At 46.0% G+C, this 13,116-nt stretch overlaps 1 protein-coding gene across 2 annotated transcripts in view; it reads left to right on the top strand.

Moving 5' to 3' along the window:
• Positions 1 to 3,669: 3,669 nt before the first annotated feature.
• The window catches only part of LOC120419869 (E3 ubiquitin-protein ligase highwire-like), a 79,711-nt gene continuing 70,264 nt past the window's right edge, over positions 3,670 to 13,116 (top strand). For both annotated transcript variants that reach the window (XM_039582729.2, XM_039582728.2), the window contains exons 1-19: positions 3,670 to 3,856; positions 3,972 to 4,017; positions 4,318 to 4,635; positions 4,690 to 4,977; positions 5,033 to 5,224; positions 5,277 to 5,663; positions 5,719 to 6,582; positions 6,643 to 6,826; positions 6,883 to 7,459; positions 7,524 to 8,067; positions 8,125 to 8,261; positions 8,329 to 8,498; positions 9,085 to 9,620; positions 9,677 to 10,657; positions 10,717 to 10,872; positions 10,933 to 10,983; positions 11,042 to 12,549; positions 12,608 to 12,858; positions 12,982 to 13,114. In XM_039582729.2, the coding sequence (XP_039438663.1) occupies positions 3,786 to 3,856; positions 3,972 to 4,017; positions 4,318 to 4,635; positions 4,690 to 4,977; positions 5,033 to 5,224; positions 5,277 to 5,663; positions 5,719 to 6,582; positions 6,643 to 6,826; positions 6,883 to 7,459; positions 7,524 to 8,067; positions 8,125 to 8,261; positions 8,329 to 8,498; positions 9,085 to 9,620; positions 9,677 to 10,657; positions 10,717 to 10,872; positions 10,933 to 10,983; positions 11,042 to 12,549; positions 12,608 to 12,858; positions 12,982 to 13,114 (7,394 nt within the window). In that variant the 5' untranslated portion in view covers positions 3,670 to 3,785. The remainder of the gene's footprint in view (positions 3,857 to 3,971; positions 4,018 to 4,317; positions 4,636 to 4,689; positions 4,978 to 5,032; positions 5,225 to 5,276; positions 5,664 to 5,718; positions 6,583 to 6,642; positions 6,827 to 6,882; positions 7,460 to 7,523; positions 8,068 to 8,124; positions 8,262 to 8,328; positions 8,499 to 9,084; positions 9,621 to 9,676; positions 10,658 to 10,716; positions 10,873 to 10,932; positions 10,984 to 11,041; positions 12,550 to 12,607; positions 12,859 to 12,981; positions 13,115 to 13,116) is intronic.

The raw sequence follows: 13,116 nt of genomic DNA, 5'->3' as shown, positions 1-13,116 counted from the left end.
AATTCGGCCCGACAAAGCCATCACCACCTCCAGTGCGTCCATCCGACCCACGGAACCGTTGCATCCGGCGGAATTCCTGATCATAATTTTCTAAACCTTTGTAAATTGACAGCAATGGAAAATTAAAATCAACACGGTTGCTGCGATGAATTTGAAAAACGCTTGCGCTCGTATCTTTGAGACCCCTACAAGAAAATCACCAAAACTGATTTTTTCTCAATACGCGCAATACGAAAGGGCTTTGTAGAAAATGTATTCCAGATAAGGTACAAACACACATCTTGAAACTATCTTACTATAACTTTTATTTCAGAATTAAATTTATATACTTATTTTCGCTTGAAACCAGTGCAAAACTTGATTTGGTCATTTTTGGTACAACAATATTTCAGTGGATTCATTTGGCCAGCAAATAATTGAAATATTAGTAAAAGCCATAACACCACGCCATATCCTTGCCAAAAAAAGGACCTGACATTCGGCCATTTTCCTGGCACTCACGAAACCACGTGCGATTTCCCCTTATTTGAGATACCAACACGTGCGTTTGTTTACACTCAATCCACCAATCGGAGCGTTTGTTGTGACACCGAGCGCCAGCTGATTTTGACAGTTTGACCGGCCTTGCCACACGGTTACTGAAAATCGCACTTTTGGGAGTTCAGAAATCGCACTTTTGGGAGTTCGTTTAATCGAACTCAAAAAAGTGCGAAATCGCGAACTCGAAAAATGGTAAAAATCACCAAAAAACGAGTTCAGTTAAGCGAACTCTCAAAAGTGTGATTTTGGACTTAGCGATTTTTTTTAATTCGCTTGAAACATTTCGTCGTAAATACATGTTAGTTGTTTTTTGCGCTCCGGAGTTTCGGGTTGGATTTCTGGTAAGTTAAAAGGAAGGATTGTCCACCGGTGGACGGATTGGCCGACAATGTTGTTGAAAAGGTTCCGTCTACCGGTGGACGGATTGCCCGCCAACATTAGCGAAAAGGTTCCGTCCACCGGTGGACGGATTCTGGACAAAGTTTAGTGAGAGGAATCCGTCCATCGGTGGACGGATTGCCTGCCAATCTTGGCGAAAAGGTTCCGTCCACCGGTGGACGGATTCTGGACAAAGTTTTGCGAGAGGAATCCGTCCACCGGTGGACGGATTGCCTGCCAATCTTGGCGAGAAGGTGGACAAAGTTCTGCAAGAAGAATCCGTCCACCGGTGGACGGATTACCCGCCAACGTTGGCGAAAAGGTTCCGTCCACCGGTGGACGGATTGCCCGCCAACGTTGGCGAAAAGGTTCCGTCCACCGGTGGACGGATTCTGGACAAAGTTTAGCTAGAGGAATCCGTCCATCGGTGGACGGATTGCCCGACAACGTTGGCGAAAAGGTTCGGTCCACCGGTGGACGGAATACTGGACAAAGTTTAGTGTGAGGAATCCGTCCATCGGTGGACGGATTGCCTGCCAATCTTGGCGAAAAGGTTCCGTCCACCGGTGGACGGATTCTGGACAAAGTTTTGCGAGAGGAATCCGTCCACCGGTGGACGGATTGCCCGACAACGTTGGCGAAAAGGTTCGGTCCACCGGTGAACGGAATACTGGACAAAGTTAAGAGAGAGGAATCCGTCCACCGGTGGACGGATTGCCTGCCAATCTTGGCGAAAAGGTTCCGTCCACCGGTGGACGGATTCTGGACAAAGTTGTGCAAGAGGAATCCGTCCTCCGGTGGACGGATTGCCCGCCAATGTTGGCGAAAAGGTTCGGTCCACCGGTGGACGGAATACTGGACAAAGTTTTGCAAGAGGAATCCGTCCACCGGTGGACGGATTGCCTGCCAACCTTGGCGAAAAGGTTCCGTCCACCGGTGGACGGATTCTGGACAAAGTTTTGCGAGAGGAATCCGTCCACCGGTGGACGGATTGCCCGACAACGTTGGCGAAAAGGTTCGGTCCACCGGTGGACGGAATACTGGACAAAGTTTAGTGAGAGGAATCCGTCCACCGGTGGACGGGTTGCCCGCCAATCTTGGCGTGAAGGTGGACAAAGTTCTGCAAGAAGAATCCGTCCACCGGTGGAACAATATTGGGGAAAAGGTTCCGTCCACCGGTCCAATGGTTGATGTTTTTAAGAGCAATGTTCCGTCCTCCGGTGGACGGATTGTCTGCAAGAGTAGGCAAAAGAATCGGTATGGACAATCTTTTGCAAAAGGAATTCGTCCCCCGAAGAACGGATTGCCTGCAAGAGTAGGCAAAATAATCGGTCCACAGGTGGACGAATTTTTTTTTGCAAGTTCTGCAAGAAGAGTCGCTCCACCGGTGGACGGATTGCCTCCCAAAGTTGGCAGGACGAACCGGACCAACTTTGGACAGTTTAGAAAAGGAAATTATAATATTTTGTTTACTTTTTCCGGCAGAACCATAGAACCTAGTGGCCAGTGTGGAAGCGGAATGAAAGGGATCCGGAAATATGGGCCAGCGGTTGCAAGACTTTATCGGGAAGCTAATCTGGCGGTCCGTTTCGAGGACTCTCGGATGCTGCGGGAAATGATCTGGTTGAGAAAGCGATGTTCTCCAAGACAACCGGTTGACTCATCACAATACTACCAGCAGGGACCAGCGTACCAAACTTCACCAGAGCTTTTGAACGAACCCGTTCATGTCCCGACAGCAAGTCATGGTTGTCAAGAAAAGAACACCAACAATGACCAACAAGGCCAGAACCGGGCCGAAATGCTGCCGACGAGTTTTAAGTACCTTCGGCGTGTGGTGAATCAGTCCGACTTGACGTTTTTCATCAGGTGACGAAGGTGTGTCCCATCGGTCCCATCAGTGTTGCACAACAACTAAATCTGTTCTACCTCAACCTTTTTCAGACAACCAACTTATACGAAACGACGAAATCCAGCTAGAACCGAGCTGCAGGCAAATGTGGCACGAACGGTCATCCTACTCGTTAGAAACGGGCTCTATCATTGTCACCGATCTCGGCAGACGGCGGCGGCAACGATCAACTCCTCCACGGGCTTCCCGGCGGCCGGCGACCAACGACACGCTTATGTGCAAGTTGCAGCTCTACGACGACGACGAGGCCAGCACGTAGTCGCTGCACAAGTTTTCCGAGACGTAGGTCTGCCTGACCGGATCGATGAAAACACGAAGCTGGAGAAAAGTGAACAACGTCATGGTCGCAGGAGCCCTGTGTAACTTTTGGTCCTGGAACGAAATCCTTGACCTCGATATCGCTGCACCACCCAACGCGAAGCAGCCTGCCGGAACCAGGAGGGATCATGACCATTTTCCCCAAGGAACCAACATTGAATACCATGAAAAACTTTCTTGAACGAAGCTTTATTTTATAAAATATGATCCTGTCATTATATTTTTGTAATTATTATCAAATAATTCAATAAAAATGCCGTTTAGTTGTTAATCAATTATTCACTGCAACTAGTTTAATTATTAATTCAAAGAAAATCCTTGGAAACGCCCTCAAGTAGGCAACCTCTCAACCGGTGAAATATTTCCCCACGCTCGAACTCGACAAATCACGAAAATCATGATTTTGCCAGTTCGACCCACTTTACCAAAAAAAGTTTTATCCGAGTTGAACTCCAAAAATCATGATAATTACCATTTTTTTGGTTTTATTTGGTAAGCGTGCAGTATTGATTTTTCCACTTCCATCGACGCAGCCCTAAACTTCACGTCGTTGTAGTTCTTCATCGTTGGAAAATTACTTAAGTGGTGTAAGTTTACGGGGTTTCGCGCTAAATGTGGAGTAAAAGTGAGCTTTAGCATGGAACTGCTCGATTCGGATAGATTTGGTGAAAGTTTCCACGATATTTTCGTGCAAAATCTTGCAAACAGGTAAGCGAGCTAATGGAAGACGAAAGTCCTTTGTGATATTTCTTGAAGGAATAGTTGGAGTTAAACTAGATCAAGAATCCCGCAAATATTCTCAAATCTGTTTAATTTGTTCCAGGAAAGTGAAAGATGACAAAATAAAACGGAAAGACCATACGAATAAGGTAAATAACTAAAACACAAATTTGCGTAATATCATTGAAGTTTTCTGAAATGGCAGCCATTTTTCTTTTCGGGTAACTCGCGTCACTCACGGCACTCATTTTTGGTCACTCTTTTTAAAAAAATAGGGGATGGAAAATAAGGGGTGGTTGAGTTCGTTGAACTGCTTCATCGATTGTTTACATTGCGTATTTTTAGCTCGACTGTTTACGATTTCTTTGCTCGATTGTTTACGTTTTCGTCTCTGATGCCGGCATTTTTTATTGATTTAGAGTATAGCAGATATTACACGTTCTTTTCAGGATGGAGAGCTGCTATCTCCGTGGATCGAAATCACACCGAATGCATCCAAGTTCGCGGTTTACAATGCGATTCGCTCGATTGTGTTGGAGGTGGAGACGAAAAATTCAAAATTTGCTTCTACCGGAGGACCGTTGGGTAAACCAAACAAACCGTTCTGCTATCATCAAAATGGCTCTGGAAATGACAATGAACAAAACTGCTTATCGTGCAAGGAAAAGGCCAAAGATCTGAACTCGTTCAAGGAAGCGGATATTCCGGAATTTGATTTCGAAGAGAACTTTGATAACGATGAATCGGTCCCGTGCAATGTTCCCAAGGTAAAGAGAGTTGATCTTTAGTTATGAAAGTTGCTAACATTTGTATTCTTTCAGATTGTCGGCGCTGGTTTGGAGAGTTTGTTCGAAATCATATCAGAAACCCGGACTGAACATCCAAGGATTTGTACAAAGGCATTAAAATCACTGTATGATATTATTCAAGGTCAAGATCCCGAAAGCTTTCGTAATGAACCTGAAAAGCTATTCGGTTCGCTGTATGATATTTTGCTGGAGCTGGCCACTATGCATAACCAACCGCCTCCAAACATGGGTCTGCACCAAAAGGACACCAATTGGTCATCAATTAGTTGCTCAACCCTTTTAGCTCTGTGCACCGTGCATGTAAGTAGTAAAGACCACGCAAAAATAATTGATTAACACTTGTTTATCGCTGCAGGGAGACACTGGCAAGATTCTGAAAGCAGTTACATCAATTTTGATGTCACCGAAGATACTTTCCGGGCAGATGATTCAGTTACCACAAAGCATAATTAAACTGCAACGTAGCGTCCAGTCTGTAGCGCTGGGAAAATTAAGCATTCCAGATTACTATACGTATGGAATCTCTCAGAATAGCTTGATAGATTATGTGAGTTGTTATGAATTTTAAGTGCTCGAAGCTAATGGAATTTTCTTTTCAGTTCAATATAAAAGATTACATGTTTGTCGAGAAAGTTTTCTCACCAAACTGTATCACCTCTGATGGTAAATTTATCTACATACTGATATCAAAATCGCTGGTTAAAATAGGTTCCGGATTCAACGGAACCGTGCCCGGCTTCATATATGGAATTGCTAAAGATTTCGGTAAAGAACGTAACGAATGGATCGGGTATTGCAACAACAAACTGTTCTACAAGAAACTTTCGAAGCGTACCATGGACAGTCTACTCGTGGTAGATACCGAAACACTGCAGATAACAGGTTCAATGCAAACGCAAGCTTCTGTATCTATGAAAGATGGAAATAACTGTTTGCTGTTTTCGGACGGAGAATCCATCTGCAGTATTTGTACCACATCTGGCAGCGTAAGTCCTGTCTTATTCAGAGTTTCAATAGCTCAACATATTTGTTCTATTGCAGGATAATCTTCTTGTCAAGCAACTATATTCGAAGAACTCGTTCGCGTTCGATCTCAACTTAAAATTAGCCAAAAATGGTTTCTACACCTTAGGATATTCCTTGTTCGAAGAGGAGATTCTCAGTGAGAACCAGCTCAAGAAAATACAAAGCACAAGCAATGGATTTATTCCAACGCTTCCCAACGAGGTCAATCTCAACGGCATATCCTGCGGAAAAGAGTTTGGACTTGTCGTGGGAAGCAACGGCAAGGTGTATTACTACGGCAAAGGAAGCAGTCTTGGGTTGAAGGCCGTTGGGAAGAATCCCAGCTTGAAGCTTAACGAGATCGTCATTTCTAAAGCAACTAATTTTACCCAAGTTTTTGTCGGTCACGATGGCATTCATGCACTGCTGCTGAACGAAGATGGAACGGTTTTCTTCGCCGGAACGGCTCGCAGGGGAGAAGATGGCGAGCAGTCCAAGAATCGTCGCCAGCTGAAAGCGGTTAAGCCGAAAAAGATAAGTAAAATCGACGGATACTTTATCATGAACATCTCGTGCAACAATGGGACGTCGGCATTCGTTACCAAGGACGGAAAGCTGATCATGTTTGGGAAGGACACCAACTACTGTGACTCGTCCGGTATTGTAACCGGACTAAGCGATGCTCAGATCGTAAAGGTTGCACTCGGTAAAGCGCATTGTGTCGCTTTGGACGCCAAAGGACAGCTGTACACGTTTGGGTTGAACAACAAGGGTCAATGCGGACGGAAATTCATCAAGGATCGTAGCGAGGATACTTTTGATCCCAAACCTGCAACAAAGGCGTCATTCAAACCGATGTGCTCAATCGACGAGCACAACATTGTTGATGGCAAGTGTAGGGTGAGTTTGAAGAGTTATTCTAGATGTCGTTGATTTTAAATCACATTGAAACCATTTTAGATCTGCAACGTTTGCCGTGAATGCACCGGCTACAACACGGCATGTGTTTCCACCAAGAAAACATTCGTCAACGAGCGAGTTCCGGGAATGCCATGCTCTTGCGGTCACGGCAGTGCTGGATGCTCAAAATGTGGAAGTTGCAGCACTTGCGTTGCTTCGCAGGAGAATGGCTCTCTTTCGATTGGTTGGTTTAATTAAACATCACCTTTGAAGCATTTATTGTCATTATTGTGTTTCTAGAAAACAACTCTGAAGCTCAAACAATCCTTGAAAAGGCCAAAGAGGCGCTTCACAAAAAGTACGACAACTTGCGGCACGCGGATGAGGCGAACCAGTTTTCCGATCCGGACACGCCCCGTGTGGTGCCGGTTCCTCCGCAGCGGGTAGAACTACCCACAAAGAGTCCCATCGTGCAGATCAGCTGTGGGCTTCACCATACCGTCGTGCTAACGCTCTCCGGTGAGGTGTTCACCTTCGGCAGTAATCAGTACGGTCAGCTTGGAACCGGCGACCTGCAGCCAATTTCCGGAGCACATTTGGTAAAGATCCCGCACATGGTCAGCCAGGTCGCTGCCGGAAGCAATCACACCGTAATTTTGACGACTAAGGGCATCGTTTACACTTTTGGAAACTATCAAAAAGGTCAGTTGGGCAGACTTCCGGGTGAAACTAACCTTGTGGCGGGACAGGAACCGTATGGTATATCGTCCAACAATATGGCAAATCGGATGGATCAATCGAATGATAAGGGAAGCGTCGCAGATATCCTGATGCAGCGGCAAAAATTCCTGTGGAATTGTTCTCCTGGAGCCGTGACGTAAGTCGACCAAGACGCTGTGGTTTGAATTGATCCTTATACTTTTTTTTATTTCTGTTTCCAGCGGTATCGGCCCCTCCACGGGCAAGAAGGCATCGTGGATCGGGGCCAGCGGCGACCAGACGTTCGTCAAGGTCGACGAATCGCTCGTGAACGCGTCGATGCTGTCCAAGTTCAGCGTGGTGGCAGATAAAAACACCATCCTGTTGATCCCGAATAGCAACTATCAGCTCAACTGCATCGCCATCAATCGGCGCAATGGAAACTGCAAAGCTCACAACGAGAACCAGTTTGACTTCAAAACCATCGTCAACAGGGTCGACGAGGGGGGTTTGAACGCCGCCCGAAAACGTCCGAAAGTACAGCAGCCGGCGCAGCTTCCTGGTGCGGAAGCGTTGCTGGAGAACCAGCCAGAGGCGTTGGCTTTGTCGGAGATGGATATTGGTTACGAATCCAAGTATGGCGCGGCGGATACTAGTAAGCATCCCACCGTTAGCTTGGCGTTTGCCGTTGATCCGTGCTTCAATATTTTGTGGGGTTTTGATAGCGTGTCCAAAACAATGATGTTCTTCAATGTGATTGCGTCGGAAATTTCACCAAGCGCAGAGGTATTGTATTGATTTCAAACTTGACAGAACTTTTCAAGACATGTTTTATTCTTCCAGCACGCAAAGGACTTGGTCGCCCTGCTGACGCCGGAAATTGCATTACCGACTCATGAAGACGCTGAAGTCACCCGGTACCAAGCATCGTTGAACATTTTAGCAACGCTGGATATTTTGACGACCAACCAGAAAATGCTGTAAGTTTTTGCCACTTCAATGGGTATGTCGTCTGAGACAATACTAATTTTACGTTTAACGTTTCAGCAAAACCTGCTTCCTGCCCTCAGACGTGAGTCTCAAAGTGAACCTGGACGGCAAGGACAACTGCGAGTACAACACCGTGTGTCGTTTCGAGAACTTTGGTGGAGGATGGGGCTACTCGAGCTACAGCGTTGAGGCCGTACGCTTCATGTGCGATGCTGACGTTATCATTGGTGAGATTCGGATTTAATTAACGATGCTCGGAGGCTCAGCCTTTGTCGGTAAATTTTTAACAGTATCGAATGGAATTGCATTAGAATTACCAAATCAACTGAGTTGGTGATAGAGCACCACTTGACGAGTGATTGTTTACGTTTGCGTGCTATCCAGATTTTTAAGCGAATGCTATGGCACACTTTTTTGTAATGTTGGTACCAATGCGTGATTTTGACATTTCGGGCGTGCACCAATCGTAACGCCATCTTCGCTTACAAATCTGGATTTAATTCAAATGTATAACGAACATTCGAAACTCGAGCAAAACTCAGAAAACTGAAACCGGTCTGTATTGTTCTCCACAAGCAGCACACTCAGTTAACGTCAAACCAGTACAAATTTGATGTCGGATTTTTTCAGGAAGAGATGGACATTATGGGTTGTTGTTTTAGTTCAGTTTCCCTAAGTAGTCTAACCTTAACAGGGAAACTGGACAGAAATGGTTGGAAACAATGTCGGAGTCAGCATCGAAAAATCTTGACTAGACTTAGTCAGATTCTTTCAATGGTTACATATTTAGCACCAACTGTTTTTTTTTTTCAGCCGGTTTCGGTATGTACGGAGGTCGTGGAGAGTACACGTGCAAGCTAAAGCTGTTTGATCTGGGTTATGATGGTGGAACCAACGAAAAGGATGGCGTTCTGATATCCGAAGTCGAAGAAGTGCCCTTTGAGTGTCCTTCAAAGTGTAAATTCAACATCACTCTACCAAGTCCGGTGACAATCAGCGCAGAACGGTGGTACCTGGTTCTGGCCAAGATCTCCGGCCCATCGTCCGACTGTGGCTCGTCGGGGCAGTCTTCGGTCACGACGTCCGACAATGTCACGTTCCACTTCAAGACGTCGAAGAAGGCGAACAACGGCACGAACGTCAGCTCGGGACAGATTCCGTCCATTTTGTACCGGGTCATATCGCAAAACAGCAAGGCCGTGTTTCCGACGGTTTCGAGCGAGCCCGTTTGCAAGCTGACGAAAAAGTTTGCCAACACGCTCACGAAAGATTGCTTCGAGAGCTTGGTCATGCTGCTGAACTGGTCGTGGAGTTCGTTCAAAATATCGACCACCGATCTGCTGGAGACTGTAAGTTTCCATGCTCAAGCTGCTTGAGTTTAATATAACCGTTTTATTTTTTTTAGCGCAAGGCGAACCAGAATGCAATTTCGCTCAACAGACTCGTTTACATTTGCAAGGCAAGTTTGCGTCTACTGAGGAAGTATATAAACGAGATTTATCCGTACAAGGGATTCAACAATAGTGAAAAACCAAACAACAAAGTTAAAACACTTGGTCCACGGCAAGACTCTAAGCAGGACAAGTCACCGAAAAGTAAAGTCTACGAAGTGAACGGACTCATCTCGTCGGTGGAGAGCAAAACCGACCTGCTCAAGGTGAACGATATCAACATTATGGAGATCAACACGCCAATGTCCAACAAGAAGATTGCATCCGAGAGCATCCAGCTGGCGGAATGTATCGGCGATGTTCGAGCGCTACTGACGCAGATACTTTGTGATGAACTGCCATATCAGTCCGGAAACGATATCTGTACAATGATTCTGGACGTGCTGGATGAATGTCACAAAACGTTTGTTAGCTGCTTCAACGCGTTCTATCCTACGTCATTCCTCAAGTGGAACTGTATTTGCAACCTGTTGGCACAAATAGACAAGGGGATCCTACACTCCCGCTTGCTCAGCGGTGTGCTGGCAGGATTGTGTGATCCAAACATCAATCTGCGGTCGACGTTCTCGATGCTGTCGCCCAACGTGGAGTACAAATCGCTCACGAGTCCCAGCGATAACTTGGGCTTTCCGATGCTGGTGAGTTCGGAAAACTACCAGTACCCGATCCTGGTTGAGCAGATGCTCTACCGTACGCAGAAGGAGAAAACAATCACCTGCAACTCGTGGACTTTTAAGGACGTGCTGAGCCGCTTGCTTGACATCATCTCCAAACCGATTCGGTTGAAGATTGAGAACATTTACAACAATCAAAGTACGGACATTTATAATGGTGATGGGATGAAGCAACGCTTGAACAACAATTTGATAACCAACTCGTGTCGGTTGCTGTCGAAAATGTTGGCTGAAATTATCTACCAAAATTGTACCATTGATGTAAGTTGTTCGCTCTATACAAGTTGTAACATTTTGTCTAATATTCTACCATTCTTCAGAACGAAACAGCGATCGTCCCTTCGAATATTCTCCATTCCAGCGGAAATCGTTTTGCAAAGGTCGATGTAAGCAAAACCTGGAACACGGGTAATTTCGGGCCGGACGCGATTGCGTTCACCGTTGATCGTCCGGGAATTTCCATTGCGGGAGCTTGTGTAAGACGGACCTAACATTTCGTTTTTGAGAGTTGTATTGATTATTATTTCAAATTTTAGGTTTATTCCGGATCCGGTAGCTACGAATACCAACTGGAACTGCTGTACGATGTATGAGTCACTTCAAGTTAGGATTTGTAATTTTGTTATTAATTTTACTTGATTTCAGAGTATGGAGTCGAAAAGCCAGCTTCAGCACAAATGGGAAGTGATCGAGTCCGTCGTGGGTGCTTACGAGCAAAGCATGGTGAAAAACTTTATGACGGAGATCAAGTTCGATCGTGCCGTCAACATAAAGGAGAACGTACGATACGCGCTGCGACTGTGCTCTCAGGGAGCTCGAACGTGTTCCGGCGATGGAGGCTTTGCGGCCATTCGTGGACCGTGCGGAGCAACGTTCAAGTTTTATCCGTGCGATCTCAGCTTCAACGGGACGACTCCGGCTCGCGGACAGATTCCTAGCATCCTGTACTACAGTATTCCGTCCATTAACGATAGCTATTCGGGAAAGTGCAGCAAGGAATCCCACGCACGGGATATCGCTTTGCACATCTCTACTGATGTAACCTCCCGGTGCAAGGATCTGTTGATTCACGCAAGAAACGCAATTGCATTTTCGTCGACTTCAAGCGATAAGAGCTCCAATTCTTCGCACAACACACATACCATCGACTCGGAGCATAACATAACGCCCATCGAGGAGCATTTAGACATTGCTTGGATCAACAACTCGGACATTGCGAACGTCAACAACGTGACAAGCGCCAATTTTGATCATAACAATACATCAACCGCTAAGGACATTACGAAACGCATAGAAAACTTTTCAAAAGGTATCATCGAAACGCTAAAGTTTGACAAAAAGTCACGCAACTCGATTGACTTTGATATCGAGATTGAAATTGGTGCCGAGGAGATCACGCCGAATGATTACATAGACGATCGAAACAACAAGTTGGACTCGATCTCGAATGGGAATTCTTCCGGAGTCGGAATGCATAGCAAAGCTGAAAACTTTTCAATATTGAACGACGCTGGAAGTGACGTCGAAGAGTTCAACCATCAGCTCAATCAAGAACGCATCATCCAACTCTTCTCCGCTGACGATTCGTGCCTATTTACAATGCTGCTACCCCTGACGTTTGCTCACATCGGTCCGCTGGTCTGCAGCAATCTCAAAAGTTCCGTCGAAGTTCTGAGTCTCATTCGCGCCATCCTGCCGCATGTGTCCGCGCTAAATCAGATCAACAATTTCAAGCTGTACGATAAACCGGAACTAGAGACATCACGCAAGACTGCGACCGCAGACCAGAACGATCTGTGCACGACCAGCCACTACTACTGCATCGTCGAGAGTGAACATCCGTACAAGTCCAGCACGGTGGCAAACTACCGCGTAGAGTTCCCCGCGAGTGTTCGCTGGATAACCATCGAGTTCGATCCGCAGTGTGGTACGGTCCAGCCGGAGGATTACGTCCACGTAAAGATACCGCAGTATTCCGAGCGAAGCTCGGAGCAGGCTTTCGTCAACGACAACCACGCTGCGTCGTTGGCATCGGCTACTTGCCCACGAAAGAGCAAGGAGGTCAAGTTTGAAAGCAACTCGAAACCGTCCAATTGCAGCCAGAAGGATGAGCAAAGCGAGATAGATTGGACGATTATTAAGAAGTTTAACACGTAAGTTGACCTAACGGGCAAAAGAAATTTGTGACTTTAATGGTTATTATTTGTGAAGATCCTCAAACTGGAATAGCAACGCCATCGTGCTGCCTGGCAACAAGCTGGAGATTTCGCTGGAAACGGCCTCCACGTACGTGCGCGAGCACAAAGGCAACAAGTACGGCTTCAAGTGTCTGATCATCGGGTACGACAACAAAAACCAGATGAAGTATCCGAGTACGTCGTTGATACACCTCGAGTACGAACTGTCCTACCTTGGGGGCTTGTGCAGTGCAAACCTGCTGAAGAAGGATCTCATATTTTCTGGTGAGTTTTGTGAGCGAGTTTTATTTATTCTTCTTTTCATAGGGGTTTTGTGTTGAGAAGTAATGACACGATGATTTATCTAATAAAGATAAAGCTAATAATCTATCTACGTTAATTTTATAGATGACATAACGGAGAACATTGCTAACGTCGAGGAAACGCTGAACAAGCATACGGCTTTGTTGTCCAAAGGATTGATGGTGTCGGACACGGTGCTGACTATCGGTAATGCACTGGAGTCTAATCTACCAATTACGT

This window comes from Culex pipiens, chromosome 1, assembly GCF_016801865.2.
Source record: "Culex pipiens pallens isolate TS chromosome 1, TS_CPP_V2, whole genome shotgun sequence".
Taxonomy (NCBI): Eukaryota; Metazoa; Arthropoda; class Insecta; order Diptera; family Culicidae; genus Culex; species Culex pipiens.
This window is presented reverse-complemented; position numbering and strand designations above follow the sequence as displayed.